This window comes from Zonotrichia leucophrys, chromosome 2 (assembly GCF_028769735.1).
Source record: "Zonotrichia leucophrys gambelii isolate GWCS_2022_RI chromosome 2, RI_Zleu_2.0, whole genome shotgun sequence".
Taxonomy (NCBI): domain Eukaryota; kingdom Metazoa; phylum Chordata; class Aves; order Passeriformes; family Passerellidae; genus Zonotrichia; species Zonotrichia leucophrys.
Window position 1 is genome coordinate 45,902,847 of NC_088171.1, and position 12,890 is coordinate 45,915,736.

The 12,890-nt window shown below is 32.8% G+C and overlaps 1 protein-coding gene across 5 annotated transcripts in view; it reads left to right on the top strand.

Annotated features, from left to right (window-relative positions):
* ULK4 (unc-51 like kinase 4) overlaps window positions 1–12,890 on the top strand; it is a 211,559-nt gene that overhangs the window by 20,507 nt on the left and 178,162 nt on the right. For all 5 annotated transcript variants that reach the window (XR_010439137.1, XM_064704836.1, XM_064704838.1 and 2 more), the window contains exons 15-17: window positions 300–481; window positions 1,888–1,934; window positions 2,757–2,835. Coding sequence is in view for 4 of the 5 variants with exons in the window: in XM_064704836.1 (XP_064560906.1) it covers window positions 300–481; window positions 1,888–1,934; window positions 2,757–2,835 (308 nt within the window). In the remaining variant the exon portion in view is untranslated. The remainder of the gene's footprint in view (window positions 1–299; window positions 482–1,887; window positions 1,935–2,756; window positions 2,836–12,890) is intronic.

The following is a 12,890-nucleotide window of genomic DNA, read 5'->3' on the forward strand; positions in this document are numbered from 1 at the left end:
AAATATAATGCCAATAAATGTTCCCTTAAATGAAGGACTTAGCAGGCTTGCACTTTCAAAAATATTTTGAGGCTTCTGTTGCTGAATTTTTATCCTTTGTTTCTCTTCTTGCTTCCTGTTTAATTTCTCTTGTCTTCAGACATGAATTCTAACATGCTTCTTTACTATTTGAAGTCTTAAAATTACGATTAGATTCAAACTTTGGAACTTAGTTATTCATGGTGATCTTACTTAACAGTGTGTTAAAGCTACATTAAAAATCCATTATCTTTAAATGTTTGTTTTCCTCTCATGGTTAGTTGAGAAGTTGTCATCTATGAAAGACGTGGACTGGAATAACTTTGTGAAAAGAGTGTGTTCCATGCTTGAATCCAGCGAGAAGAATACAGGAGCAGCACGTTCTAAACTGAACTTACTGTACTATCTGTGCACTTTGGTTGTCCACAAGGAGATTGCAAACAGGCTAATTAGCTCTCAGCTGGTAAGTAATAAAGCTTTGAAGGAATCAACATAGTTTACATATTTGCCATTGTATCAAAAATTAGCTGCTTTTAGTTATACTTGAAAAAAATCAATGGTCTACTGGCAAAAATATGATGCTGATTAAAGTAAAAAAACAACAAAAATTATTAAATTCAATGTTAGGCTTTTTAAAAGAGCTGAGTAAAACTAATTAGTTGTCTTAGATTTACTTATAGTTTTGTCGTGTTAGGGAAAATGTTGGGGTAAAAATTAACTTTTAAGAAGAGTGTAAAATAATTCATGATGAAAAGTTAGTCTTTGTAAATCATTAAGTGGCAGATGATACTGTAAAGTGTTCATGTATGAATTATTAAATTAATTTGTTTGGTAATATGTCTGTAAAGAATAGCAAGAAAGCTTTCTAAAGAACAGGCAGTAAAACTGTCAGTAAACAGGCCTTCAAAGAGTGAGCATGCTCTCTGAAGAATCTGTTTTGGTGTTTCACATTTTTCAAAAACAATTTTCTACCAGACAAACAGTTTTATTAATATGCTCTATGGTGATTTAACATATTCCTTCAAGTCTTGCATGTGCAGAAGAGAAACAGACTTATTTTCCCCCCCATTATATAAAAACATTACAGAAGCTATCTTAAGATGAGCACTTTTCTTTTTATTTAATAGGAAGTAAATTACTTTGCTCTCCTACATTTGTAATAAGGGACCTAAGTTAAAAGCTGAGATGTGTTACTGTTGGATGTAGGATACTAAAGGCAGAATAGCACTACCAAAAAACTGGATGAAGAGCATTTAGGTTGGAAGCAGTGTTAGGTCTTATGCCATAACATTCTTGTGAAAACCAGAAACAGAATTGCTGGAAGGTGTATTCTATTATCACTGGAGAATTTGGAGCAAGGGGAACAATAATCCAGTAACTGAATAGCCAATTAACAGAACATTTTAGAAATTAGTTAGTAATTATGCAGTTTGGTTCCTAAATGGCTGATTATATATGTTAACATTCATTATTCTGGTAGTTGCCAACTATTTTGATACAGAATTATTTAATATTTGTTTTATAATACTATATGATTATCTCTATGCCTGTAGGTGAAAGAATCAGACCTTTTTTCTCTAAATAGTGTTATTCAGAATGAAAGAGAATTCTGACGTTCAGCTATATGCTTAGTAGTTTAGTTTAAGGCAAAAATATAGAAAAATATTCATATTTTTCTATTCAGGCTTTTTTATTTCTTTAATCAGGGTTTGCACAATATCTGCAGTATTTGTCTGTGATAATTCTCTTAGCAAATGTTATCCAAACACATTTTTATGAAATTACTGATATTTTGATTTCTTGTTTATCATTTGGAACTATCAGATCATTGAAATTCACTGATGTTTATTTGTCTTCTTTAAACTATAGTTTCCTATATTGATACAGCAATTGCGTGCAGCTGCCAACTGGGATGTGTAAGTAACAAATATTTTAAATTAATTTTCAAATACAGACTTGTTGATGAATTTTATTAAAGGTATTTGTTAACAGGTTATTTGAGGAGATTTTTGGCCTGTCAGACTGCTGTGGTATCTGACTGGAAGTATGATGATATAAAGTGGAATTTTTTCATATTGAATTAATATGTTAATTCTACAGGACCAAAGATTATAGAAAAACTCTAAAATTTTATGTAGATAACATAGAACTTAGTGCATCAAAGAGAGTTACTTAAAATCACTAAATAAAATAACTCCATGCCACAATACAGTAAAATAACTATAATGGCAACTCTCCCCCTCCTAAACCTGTCATGAATAGTTCAATGTGATAGTGCCCTCTGCTGTTTCTTTCATAAAAGTTGATTTTATTGTTCCAATTTTTTCTTTAAATGAAACATTAAAAACTGATTTGCTGATGCAGATTTAATTTCTCTTTTGTCAGCTATCCTGAAAAGTCTAAATTATCTGCAGGAGTTTTCTGTATTATATAAAAACTGAACATGAGCATGACTATTAGTAATCCTAACAAACTAAAGAACTTTCACACTTCAGAGCTAGAGGAAAGAAATGTCTTTATACATATATTTACTGCTAAATTGGTCTGAAACACTGAAATCTTTGTATCAATCTTTGTTGATACAAAGAAAAGAGAAATAAGAAGATCTGAGCTGTAAATAGGACGCCAAATTTTTCTGCCCTTAGCAACCTGTGTAGAATATAAACAAGATATAATTGATTTTGTAGTATTTTTAAAATATATTTCCTACACCTACAAAATATTTATTTGATACACAGACGTGCTAACATTGCTCGAGTGATTGGTTTACTGGCATTACACACATCTGAACTTGAAGAAAATGTACCTGTTTCTGAGGTAACTTTCTTTTTTTTTTTTTTTTTCCAGCTGGGAGTTTTTTCATGCTTTTACTAGTCATATCAGAAGCTTTCACAGCATTCTTTGTTTTGACCCCTGCTTTATTTTTAACTCATATGTGTAAAGTTTAATATGATCAATTAATTAAATGTATCAATTTACCAGTTTATTCTATGTAGTTGTAGTTCTGATCTTTACTAACCTGTGACCACCAATGATAAAACTAGCATTTTTCTGTTCTTTTCATAAAATCAAGTAGTCACAGTCATACTTTTGTGCATGTGGAAGAAGAAACTGTTGACACATTTTGTTATCCTGAAATGTAATTACTGTAAATAGTATAAAATAGTACGACTGATTCTTAGAGAATTTTTTTCAAAAAAGAATTTATTGAGATGGGACCAATTTGAGGTTTCTCACAGTTCTTGAAGAATGTGTCTAATGAAGGGGAAGCAATTTTCTTTGGAGAAGAAAAGCATTTTTAGTTCTTGTTTGATATTACATGGTCAGTAGCTGACTTAAACAGGAGACTGATTAGATTAAGTGTCTTACTGTCCTTTTCTCACATGTGACACATGCACACAGATTGTGAAATCTTGACAGTGTGTGCTATTTAATGTCTGTTTCAAGTGTGAATATGACATCATTTCCTCTTCATGAGGTGAAGCCAGAACTTCAGTTTAGTGAGTGTTTGAATGTAAGACCCAACTGCTAAACACAAGCCATAAATAGGCCTGCATGCTGTGCAGATCTGGTGTAGGAAAATACGATTAGTGGTTAATACCTGACTCTTTTGGAATTGCAGCTAAGGAAGTTTTTGCTGGTTTAGGTACCTCTGGTTTCTTCTTAATGAATATTAGAAATGACTGTGATTATCTTGCTGTTAACGTTGCCATTCTGTAGTGAAAGCAGAACTCAAAATGTTATTGTTGTTACCTAGTGTTTGCTGTTTGTTTTGTGAAGTTCCAAAGTGGGACAAAAGTCCTTATAGTTAATCACTGCAGTTTGGTAAAAGTCTTTCAATACTGACAGTTTCACATCAATTGAATTCCAGGTCACAATGTATGCTCTTTTATGTGGCAGGTTTTTTTCTGATATTGAACTTTTTAAAGTTAAAATTCTCAAAAGTAATTTTGAGATGTCCCTATGGCTTTTGGCTTCAGGTGTTTGTTCAGGTGGCTAGCAGTAATATGTTTAGCAATAGCTAAACACAGCAATAGCTAAACATATTTCCCTAGCTTCCTACTTTCCATCAGAAAACACATATCTGAGTCAGCATTTGTGTTTAAAAGCAATAGACAGAAGTTGTTATATGTTGCCACAGGCCCCCAGCTGGGTAATGATTAGCATTGACTCCATGATTGCCAGCAGGCTGATCAATCACTTTATTATTCTATACTTATTAAGAAACCCATTGCCCTTACAGATGCAGTACAGGTGGACCCAATTAGTCCTTCCATCTAAACACCATCACCATTGGCCAATTAAGAAACCACCCTTTGATAAACAAATCTCCATAAACAAAACTCCAACAGGTGCAGCAAGTGAAGATAACAATTGTTTATTATTCTTTTATCTGATCTTCTCACAGCCTTCCCCAGGACAATGCCTGGGAAAGTTGTGCATTGCTCTCTGTGGCCAGAGAGCTGCTGCCACAGTTATGCATTGACCTGTAATACTATTTTGCTCAAAATATTTCCAGTGCTTTTGTTTATTTGAACATACAAGTCATTCACAAATGAAATTTAGCATTTTTAGAAGTATCCGTATACGTCAAGAACCAAGTCCAAGACCAGTGACATTTAAACTGAAGGACTAGAATGGAAAATTAACTTTAGTTTTACCTTTCTGCCCCATTCTTATGTTAATTAAAATTACTTTTTATATATATTCAGTGAGAAAATAAGGAGTTCTAAAAAAATTTAAAGGTCTGAGTTAAAAATGCATCTACTGTGCTTTATATAATGACATTCATTCCAAATTTTTTTCTCTCTAAGTAATGTCTCTGAACTAAAAAAATATTTTAGTTCTTACACAAAATTAGAATGAGGAAAAAACCATTGAATTCTAATGTCTTCATGTATTAAAATTTATTTTTGCATATATAATGTAAAATCAAATAACTGTAGGCAGTGCACAAAACTCAATAGTTCATTTATAGGAAAAACAGGAAGGAGTCATTTAGGAATTTCTCATCTAGAGATGTACTCCCCTCTGCTCCCCTCAGAGGAATCTGTGGGTTGGTTGAACATTCTTGTTAACTGTCAGCTATTTTATATTGTATGATGCTTAAAAAAGCCCACCACAAAGCCAACCTTTCTATCAGCATTATATACAGAATTAAATATAATGCTGTAATTTATCCTCTCATATGAGCCATCTGATGCTCCAGGTGAAGTTTATTGGTGGCAGTTGTGATTTAGGAAATGTCAGTATCAAGCGTCTTGAGCTGAACAACATAATCTAAAATGACACCCTGTGATCCATTTGTTACACTCTGAAGATATAGGAGATCTGTATAGGAGATCTGTCTCTTGGTATGGTTTTTTGTGTTTTCCTTCCTCTTCCATTCCTAGTACCTTCTAATTTGATTTAAGAACTGTTTAATTTTTTGACCTGTTAAATAGAAGTGATCTCCTTTAGCTCCTAAATTTGTTCCCAAGTGTGAAAAGTCAATTGAGATCTTGTGAACATGTGATTTAGGAATTATTTTTGCCCCATATATGTGCTGTGCTATTTACATCAAGCTTTCTTTCTGGTTGTTATCACTCAGTCATGGCCCCTTTACAGATTTTTTTTTGTTACCTCATTATACAGTCATCACTTGTGATTTCTTTTGTACTTTCAAAGTAGCACAGGAGCTGGTAGAGACTCGTGCAGGTTGCCTCTGCTGGCCCTTACATATTAAAAAGCTAACTCTTTATTTCTACCCCCTACTGCCTTCTACTCACTTAGACATTTATTTAAGGATAGTTCCTCTATCCTTGAGGTTGAATCAGTACCATTACATTTTTGTTGTTGTTGTAAAAATGGTTTTCTAAATAGTAGTAACATTAATCCCTAAAGAGACAGAAAAACTTTAGGAAAGACAAGAAGTCTCAACCTTATTTTACAGGCTAAAGTAAACTTGCATGTAATGCATGTGAAAAGCCTTTAATTTATTTGCCTTTGAAAAATTAATGTTTTGGGTTTTTTTAAAGTTTGGGTTTTTTTCAAGCAAGCAGGGAACAGCAGTTTCCTTTGAATATAACCACCAGAGGTCACTAAAACACAAAATAAAATGCAAGTAAACTACCGTTTTACAGACTAGAGAAGCAGGGAACTGTGTACTATCTTTATTCTGCTGATGCATTCGAGTATGTAGGTCATATTAGAAAAAATTAGAATAAATGAATATTTATATCTGTAAATTCAATTGCAGTTGATCTATTTCCGGTTAAGTATTTTTAAGAAGTATATTGCATTGATTAGAAAAAAATTACACTGATCTTAGAATACTGTAGGGAAATTGGTCTCTTGTATAACTGCAGATGAAGACATTTTATGTGCAATTTCTTCTATTGTGCAGCTGCAATAAGAGATTTTAATAGGTCATATGTTTTTTCCTGACCTAATATAATTTTTCCCCCATAGAATTGCCCTTTTAAATCTGAAACATAATTTCCTCTTATTTATTGCTAGTTATCTTAGGAAAACACCTGAACTTTAAAGTTTTATTTTTGTATTTAGATTTTGAAACTGGTTATTAAAATTCAGTGAAAAAACCCCATTCTTTCCAGGATTCTGTTCTTCATCTTACAGGAAAAAAAAATTCTTCCATAGTTAGGAAGGCTTTTTTTGATGTGTATCTAATTTGGTGTATTTATTAACAGAAGCTATTGTCCTTTCCTTTCTGTGAATATACTGGCCCTCTGCCACCTAGGATGCAGCCATTCTGATGTGACATTTCAGACTCAGTCTGTTATTTTACTGAGAAGAGGGTACAGCAACTTAACAGTTTGCCTCCATGTCAGGGAGCCGTGTCCTTCTCTGTCTGGAAGGACAGCACCCTGGAGTTGTTCTATGTCTGGCCTTTTTGGTGGCAAAATCTAGTTCTTTTCCTTGCCTTTCCCAAATTTGCTAAATGGGAATATCAATCTCACCCTATGGCCTAGGCAGTTGTGCTTGTTTTTTAACAGACCTCGATCCACTGTTCTGCTGAGTGTTTAAAGGGTTCAGACAACCTGGTGCAGCCTTCATACTGCAAGCTTCTTTGCAAACCTTTGGTTTAATGTATTTCACAGACAAATTAATAAATTGCATAGCCCATGAAGGATGACAGCTTATCAGAAAGTCTTCATAAAACTAGCTTTGATTGCTTTGTCAAAGTGGTGGAATATCCAGATTTCTGTTTTCATCCAAACTGAAACTCCATTTAATTTGAGCCTTTTAATTTCTGACCTTTTATTAAAGTACAATTTAGTGCTTGTTTTCCACAGCTGGAAAGCAGCTATATTATTACAGGTGTAGTTTTATGACCTATTACTCTTATATATACTCTAGCCAGCTCATTGTGTCTACATTGCTCAAGGTCTACAGTTTGTTGTCATTCAAATTCTTACAGAATGCCAATTTTAAGTCAATTTCCTAGCTTAACCTCTCTGATAACTCCTGTTTCTATGCCTGTCATGTCTGCTCATATTGTAGTGATTTCAAATAAAAATGGTTTGATTCAGCCATTTATTCCACACCTATTTAGTTTTAGGTTGTCTTATTGTCAAATGACTTTATAAGTCTTCTCAAAAATTATTATAATTTTAGTGTATCCTTGTTTTCTCCAAGGGCCCTTTCCTTGTTTGGATCTGATATGTCTTATATGGAAAAAAAAAACCAGCACAGAACAAAAACCACCCAAATTAAAAAAATCTGTAGTCAGGAGATAAAATCTGTAGGACAATGTGTATGAGTATTTACACATGTTCATATGTACACACATATTTTGTAACTTGATTAAAACTTTACAGTTATCTTTCTGACATAATCTGGATTGTCACTTAAAACTTTCATAACAGTCAGAGGAGTTTCATTTAAGATTTTTGAATGACTTCTAGTAAACTTTCAACCTATATAATAAATTTATTCAATTTATTTTCAACAACCTGGTTCGTTGAATTATAACTTGCGTGCTTGCCTGGGGCACGTGGAAGGAAAACAAATGAAAAATTGACATTTACCAGGTAAATTAACAGAAACTCATGGTGTGTTTGAGAAAAGTCCTTCTGAATTAATAAACATAAAATGGAAATATAATTAAATTAACAGTGAATATATCAAGCATGGCAATTCTGGATTATTGGAGAAAATATTAAGACCTTTTATCATAACTGAAGATCCTTCTTTTTCCTCTCTCAAAAAATATTTTTATCAATCCAGTTAATTGGGTTGCTTTATGTTTAAAGTCCAAAGCAGGCTGGTAGTAGAAAACAAGGAAATTTTCACCTAGGAAGGAGAAAACATACATTGCTGATTGCAGGATTAAATCACTTTTTGCAATTTTCTTATGTTAATTGCCTGACTGAAGCTAAGACTCTACCGTTCTAAAAGATATTTAATTGACACTGTTTTCATAGTCCATTAAATTTACTCTATTTTCTTTGATGGGTGAAGTAGTACATTTTTCCATTAATATGATGTCAGTGGTGCTGCCAGTAGATATGTTTGTAGTTATTTTCAGTTTAGTTCTTATGACAGTAAAAGTGCTGTGTCGTTTTTAGTTTTTTCTACAATTCTGTTATTTTTGGGATGATGATCTGTGCCTCTAGGACCCTTTCCTTCTGCAAATAAATATTTATGTCTCTGGAAGTGATATGTATATATGTCATATTTGTCATATACACTGAAGATACATTTGGGGTATGAAAGGCTGGGTGAACTAGATGGAATAGAGTTTCTGTAGTTAAAATAACCTAGCAGGAACATTTTTTTTCCTGTGGAAGGCATGAAATATTTGTTTTCCTTACATTGCTACAGTATCAGCAGAAGCATCAAATACAAACAGAAAAAGAAATGTGCAGTTGACATTCTGTCCATGAGCAAGAGAGGCCACATGGAAAAAAATTATTTTTTCCACATGAAACAAATTATTTTTTCCATTAGCTTTGGAAGACAAGCAACAATATTTAAGGCCCTAAATATTTTCTGACATTATTCTGATATTGTTTATGTGATGTTTGCAGAGTCACATCATATAATATTGCAATTCTTTGTGGCATGCCGTAAGTTCCTTTCTTTTTAAATTAGATTTTTTTTAGTAGACATAGCTGAGAATTTGGTTTTAATGTATTTTTGGTACTTTAATTTTCTTTTACACTAAGAAAGAATTGTGTCTATGGAAGTTGTTGTACAATTTGCACGCTGAACTGTTTAGTTCTTACAACAAAGTGCATACCTTAAAGAATTAACCTGAAAGAGAGCCCTTCTTCCACCTCCATTTGTCTTGCACTTGTGAATTGGTTCTATCATAGGCTAGGAACCAAAGAAAAGAATCCAACCTTTTCCTCTAAAGCACTTGCTTGATTGACATTATTAGGCTACAGCATGTTTTTGTGATAGAAATTGCACACTGGTAGTAGCTGCAAAGCCTAATTTCCTGCTGCCCTCTTATTACTGCATTAAAAGACACTCAAACCAGGCTTAGTGTTAGGCAAGATCTCTTGTATATGAGTTGTAGTCCTAGCTTTTCTTCTAAGTACCAGACCCTTTAGCTATCATCTGGGAGGGAAAAAAGTTATTTTAGTATGAATCACATGTAAAAAATAATTCTTTAGAGAAGAACTGTTGTTTTGTCTAGTTTGCATCTTCACTGAGCAGAATGAAATAATTTGCAATACCCAAAGGGAATTAATTTCAAAGAAAATTTGTGGAAAATCCTCTTTAATTTTTTTAAAATATGAGATATTCTATGTAGAAATAATCAATCTAAAATATTCTACATGTATATTTTATCAATGGGCATTTGTCTTTGAGTGTCATCAGCAAAGCTTCTAAAAAAGTGGATAGAAGGCCTATCTGAAAAAGTGGATAGAAGGAAGAAGATGGCTTAGAGTAACTTCAAATCAATTTATGAATAGAGTAAAAACAAGGAAGAGAGGAGGAAAAAAAAAGAAAAGTACCACTTCCTTGGATGGTCCTGCTAACCCTTTTTCTATGGGGATTGATTTCCAGTTTTAGTTTGCATTTTTAGATGTAAACCAGCTTCAGTTGGTTACCACTGACTTGAGTTTTCAAGGGAGAAATCTTTGTTTTTTGGGCTCCTAAGCAATCTTTTTCTTTGCTTGCCTTGGACAAAACTGAAAACAGAGTCTCTGCTGTTAGAGGCAAATATTTTTACCTGATCCTTCCTGTGATTAAAAAACTTCAGACTTAAGGGCTGGGGTAGAAATCAGATGTATTCATGAACATCTGCTACTAAGCTCATATGATCATATGACTGTCTTGACAGACTGAGAGAAGTAATAACATTTTTTTCCTTAAAAATAACACCCAGCTCTCAAACAAACAAATTCCAAAGCTTGTTAAAAGTATTTTTATGTCTGGTTTTGATTTGTTAGTAAACGTACCTGATTTATAAGTTAATTGCTTCTGTTTGTTTCTGATTTTATCCCTTTGGGACCTTGAATTGATTCCAAAGTAAACTGAATCTCCTTTTGAGTTCATGACTGATTTGACTACTCATCTACTAAGAGCTCTTCCTCCAGCAGTTACAGAAAAGATAAGAGTTTTCATAAAGAGTCAATTTTGCATTATATCCACCTGGCAAAATGTTACACTTCTGTCTTCTATTTTTCCCTAGAGGAGTTGCAATATGTAGTTGTTGATTTGGGGTTTTTCTTTTGTTTGTTCTTGGTTTTTCGTTGTTTGTTTGTTTGTTATGTGTTGTTTTTCCTCCTTACATTCTGGACAGCATTAATGCCACATCCATAGCCTGGCAGTCAGATTTCTCTTCAGTCCTCATTACTTCATGACTCAGTTTGAGTCAAGATGTTCAGAGAAAGCAGGCAGTTTTTTGGGTTTTTTTTCATATACCCTTTTAAAGACGAGTGCTTGAATACTGCTCTAGATTCTATTCTGGTTAGTGGCACTAAAACCATGGCATACTTTCTCAACCTGGTGAGAGTGCTTTTCTCAGAGGAAAGTCAGATTGCTTTGCCATTATTTGCCCACATTACATGATGTATGTGTACTCATAAGAAAATGAACTAAAATAAAATTTCCATTGTGCTTGAGACATAGACAGCTTTTAACACTGTGAGGGTTTGCAGAATTACAGAGATATTTTAATTTCCACGAATACTTGCAGACAATCATATTAATAGATCAAAGATGTAGAAATGTTGGAAATCTGTACATTGCCACTCTACTACTTAAGGTATAAAATACCTTCTTTTTTGAATATGCTGTAATTTTCACTTCTGGACTCTCAAAACAGCAGGGAAACTTCTGGATACAGCTTGAAATAGATTGAGAATCTGCCACAGGTAATAGATCAATTCCACACAATATTGTTGTAAATTAAGGCAATGACTGTCCAGATCTGACATTTTCTTCTTTCTTTTCTTTTTACGACTATACTATATCTACTCAGTTTGACAGCTAGGGTAAAAGGTGTAGGTAATTTATTAAATTTAAGATGCTTTTAATAGACAGCGTAGGACTTGCAGTTCATTACTATTTACTTCTATGAAAGGGAAATGTAGGTAGGTTGAAAAGAAAAAGAATGTACTCTAGCTAAGAAGGAGACTTTGTCAGTCCATAGTTAAAATAACTCTTATGTTTCTGTTGTGCATTTTCCCATATAAATGTTGGTACTTTCTTTACCTAACATTTATACCACCCTTTAATATTGAATCAAAATGTCCAAGCAGATTTTTTTTTTCAAGTCTTATATTTTTTTCTTATGAAAGGATGAAAGAATATTTTAATACCTGTGCAAATCAGTCTTGTCAAGATTAGAAATGTCCTGTCAAGAGCAGGAAACAGTGTTGTCTTCCTCATTTTAGGTAATTTAAAATGTGTTTGTGAAATTATGAACGCTTTATATTATATAAAAATAAATTTCTTTTATAAAAATATTTGTATTTCCATATAAATGTGCTTATAATACAGACAATGAATCACATCTTCCTGTTCCATAGCTTCCATTGCAGAGGACACAAGAAGATCTTAAATAGGTTATTGGCACTGACCCTCTGCCAGTTCAGTATGTGACATAGTCTGTGAACCCCATTTCCCACACTTGTAAAATATTTGATTATTTAATTGTGTTCAGTGAAGGGAGGGAAATCACAGGGCAATTCTGTACTCTGTGTGCTCTCTAGAGAAAATGAGGGCATTATCTGAGTGTGGTAAATAAAGTCTTGTATAGAAGAGATTATGTGTATCATCTGTAATGTGTGGTGACTATTTCATGTTCAGTGCCTTCTGCCATAGTGCTTAATTCTTCTTACCAAAATTAACCCTTAATGGAGAAATTTATTATAATATATGAAGATAAGAACTATAGGATTTCATGCTACTTTTGTTTCTCTTTAACAAAGATGTAACAATTTTAGCACAAGTCAGTTAATAATAGCTCAGATTTCTTCAGACATATCTTCCCTCTTGTTTAATAAAAGTTTTTTTCAAATAAAAACTTGAATTTATTGCCCTGTTGACTAGATTTTTGGCAAGTTTTTTTCTTAGTGCACAAGGAAAATTACTTTTTCATTTAAATTTTGTTTACTCAGTTTTACTTCTTTTTCATTCATGTTTGAAGAAAGAGTAGGAATTGGATTATGATTACTTCCTTTTCTTATCACTTTAGAATAAAAATAATAACTAGAATCTCTCCAGAATAAAAATAACTTGGCCTAGAATCTTGAAGGAGAGTGAGAATCAATAATTTCTGTTCACTACTGTGAAATATTGTTCTTGGATTTAATCTTCATTCATTTTAAATCTTAAATTCTTAATTTTGATGACAAACAAAAAAAACACAAAACAGAAGATGGATAATCTACTCAGTATATTTAATGTTA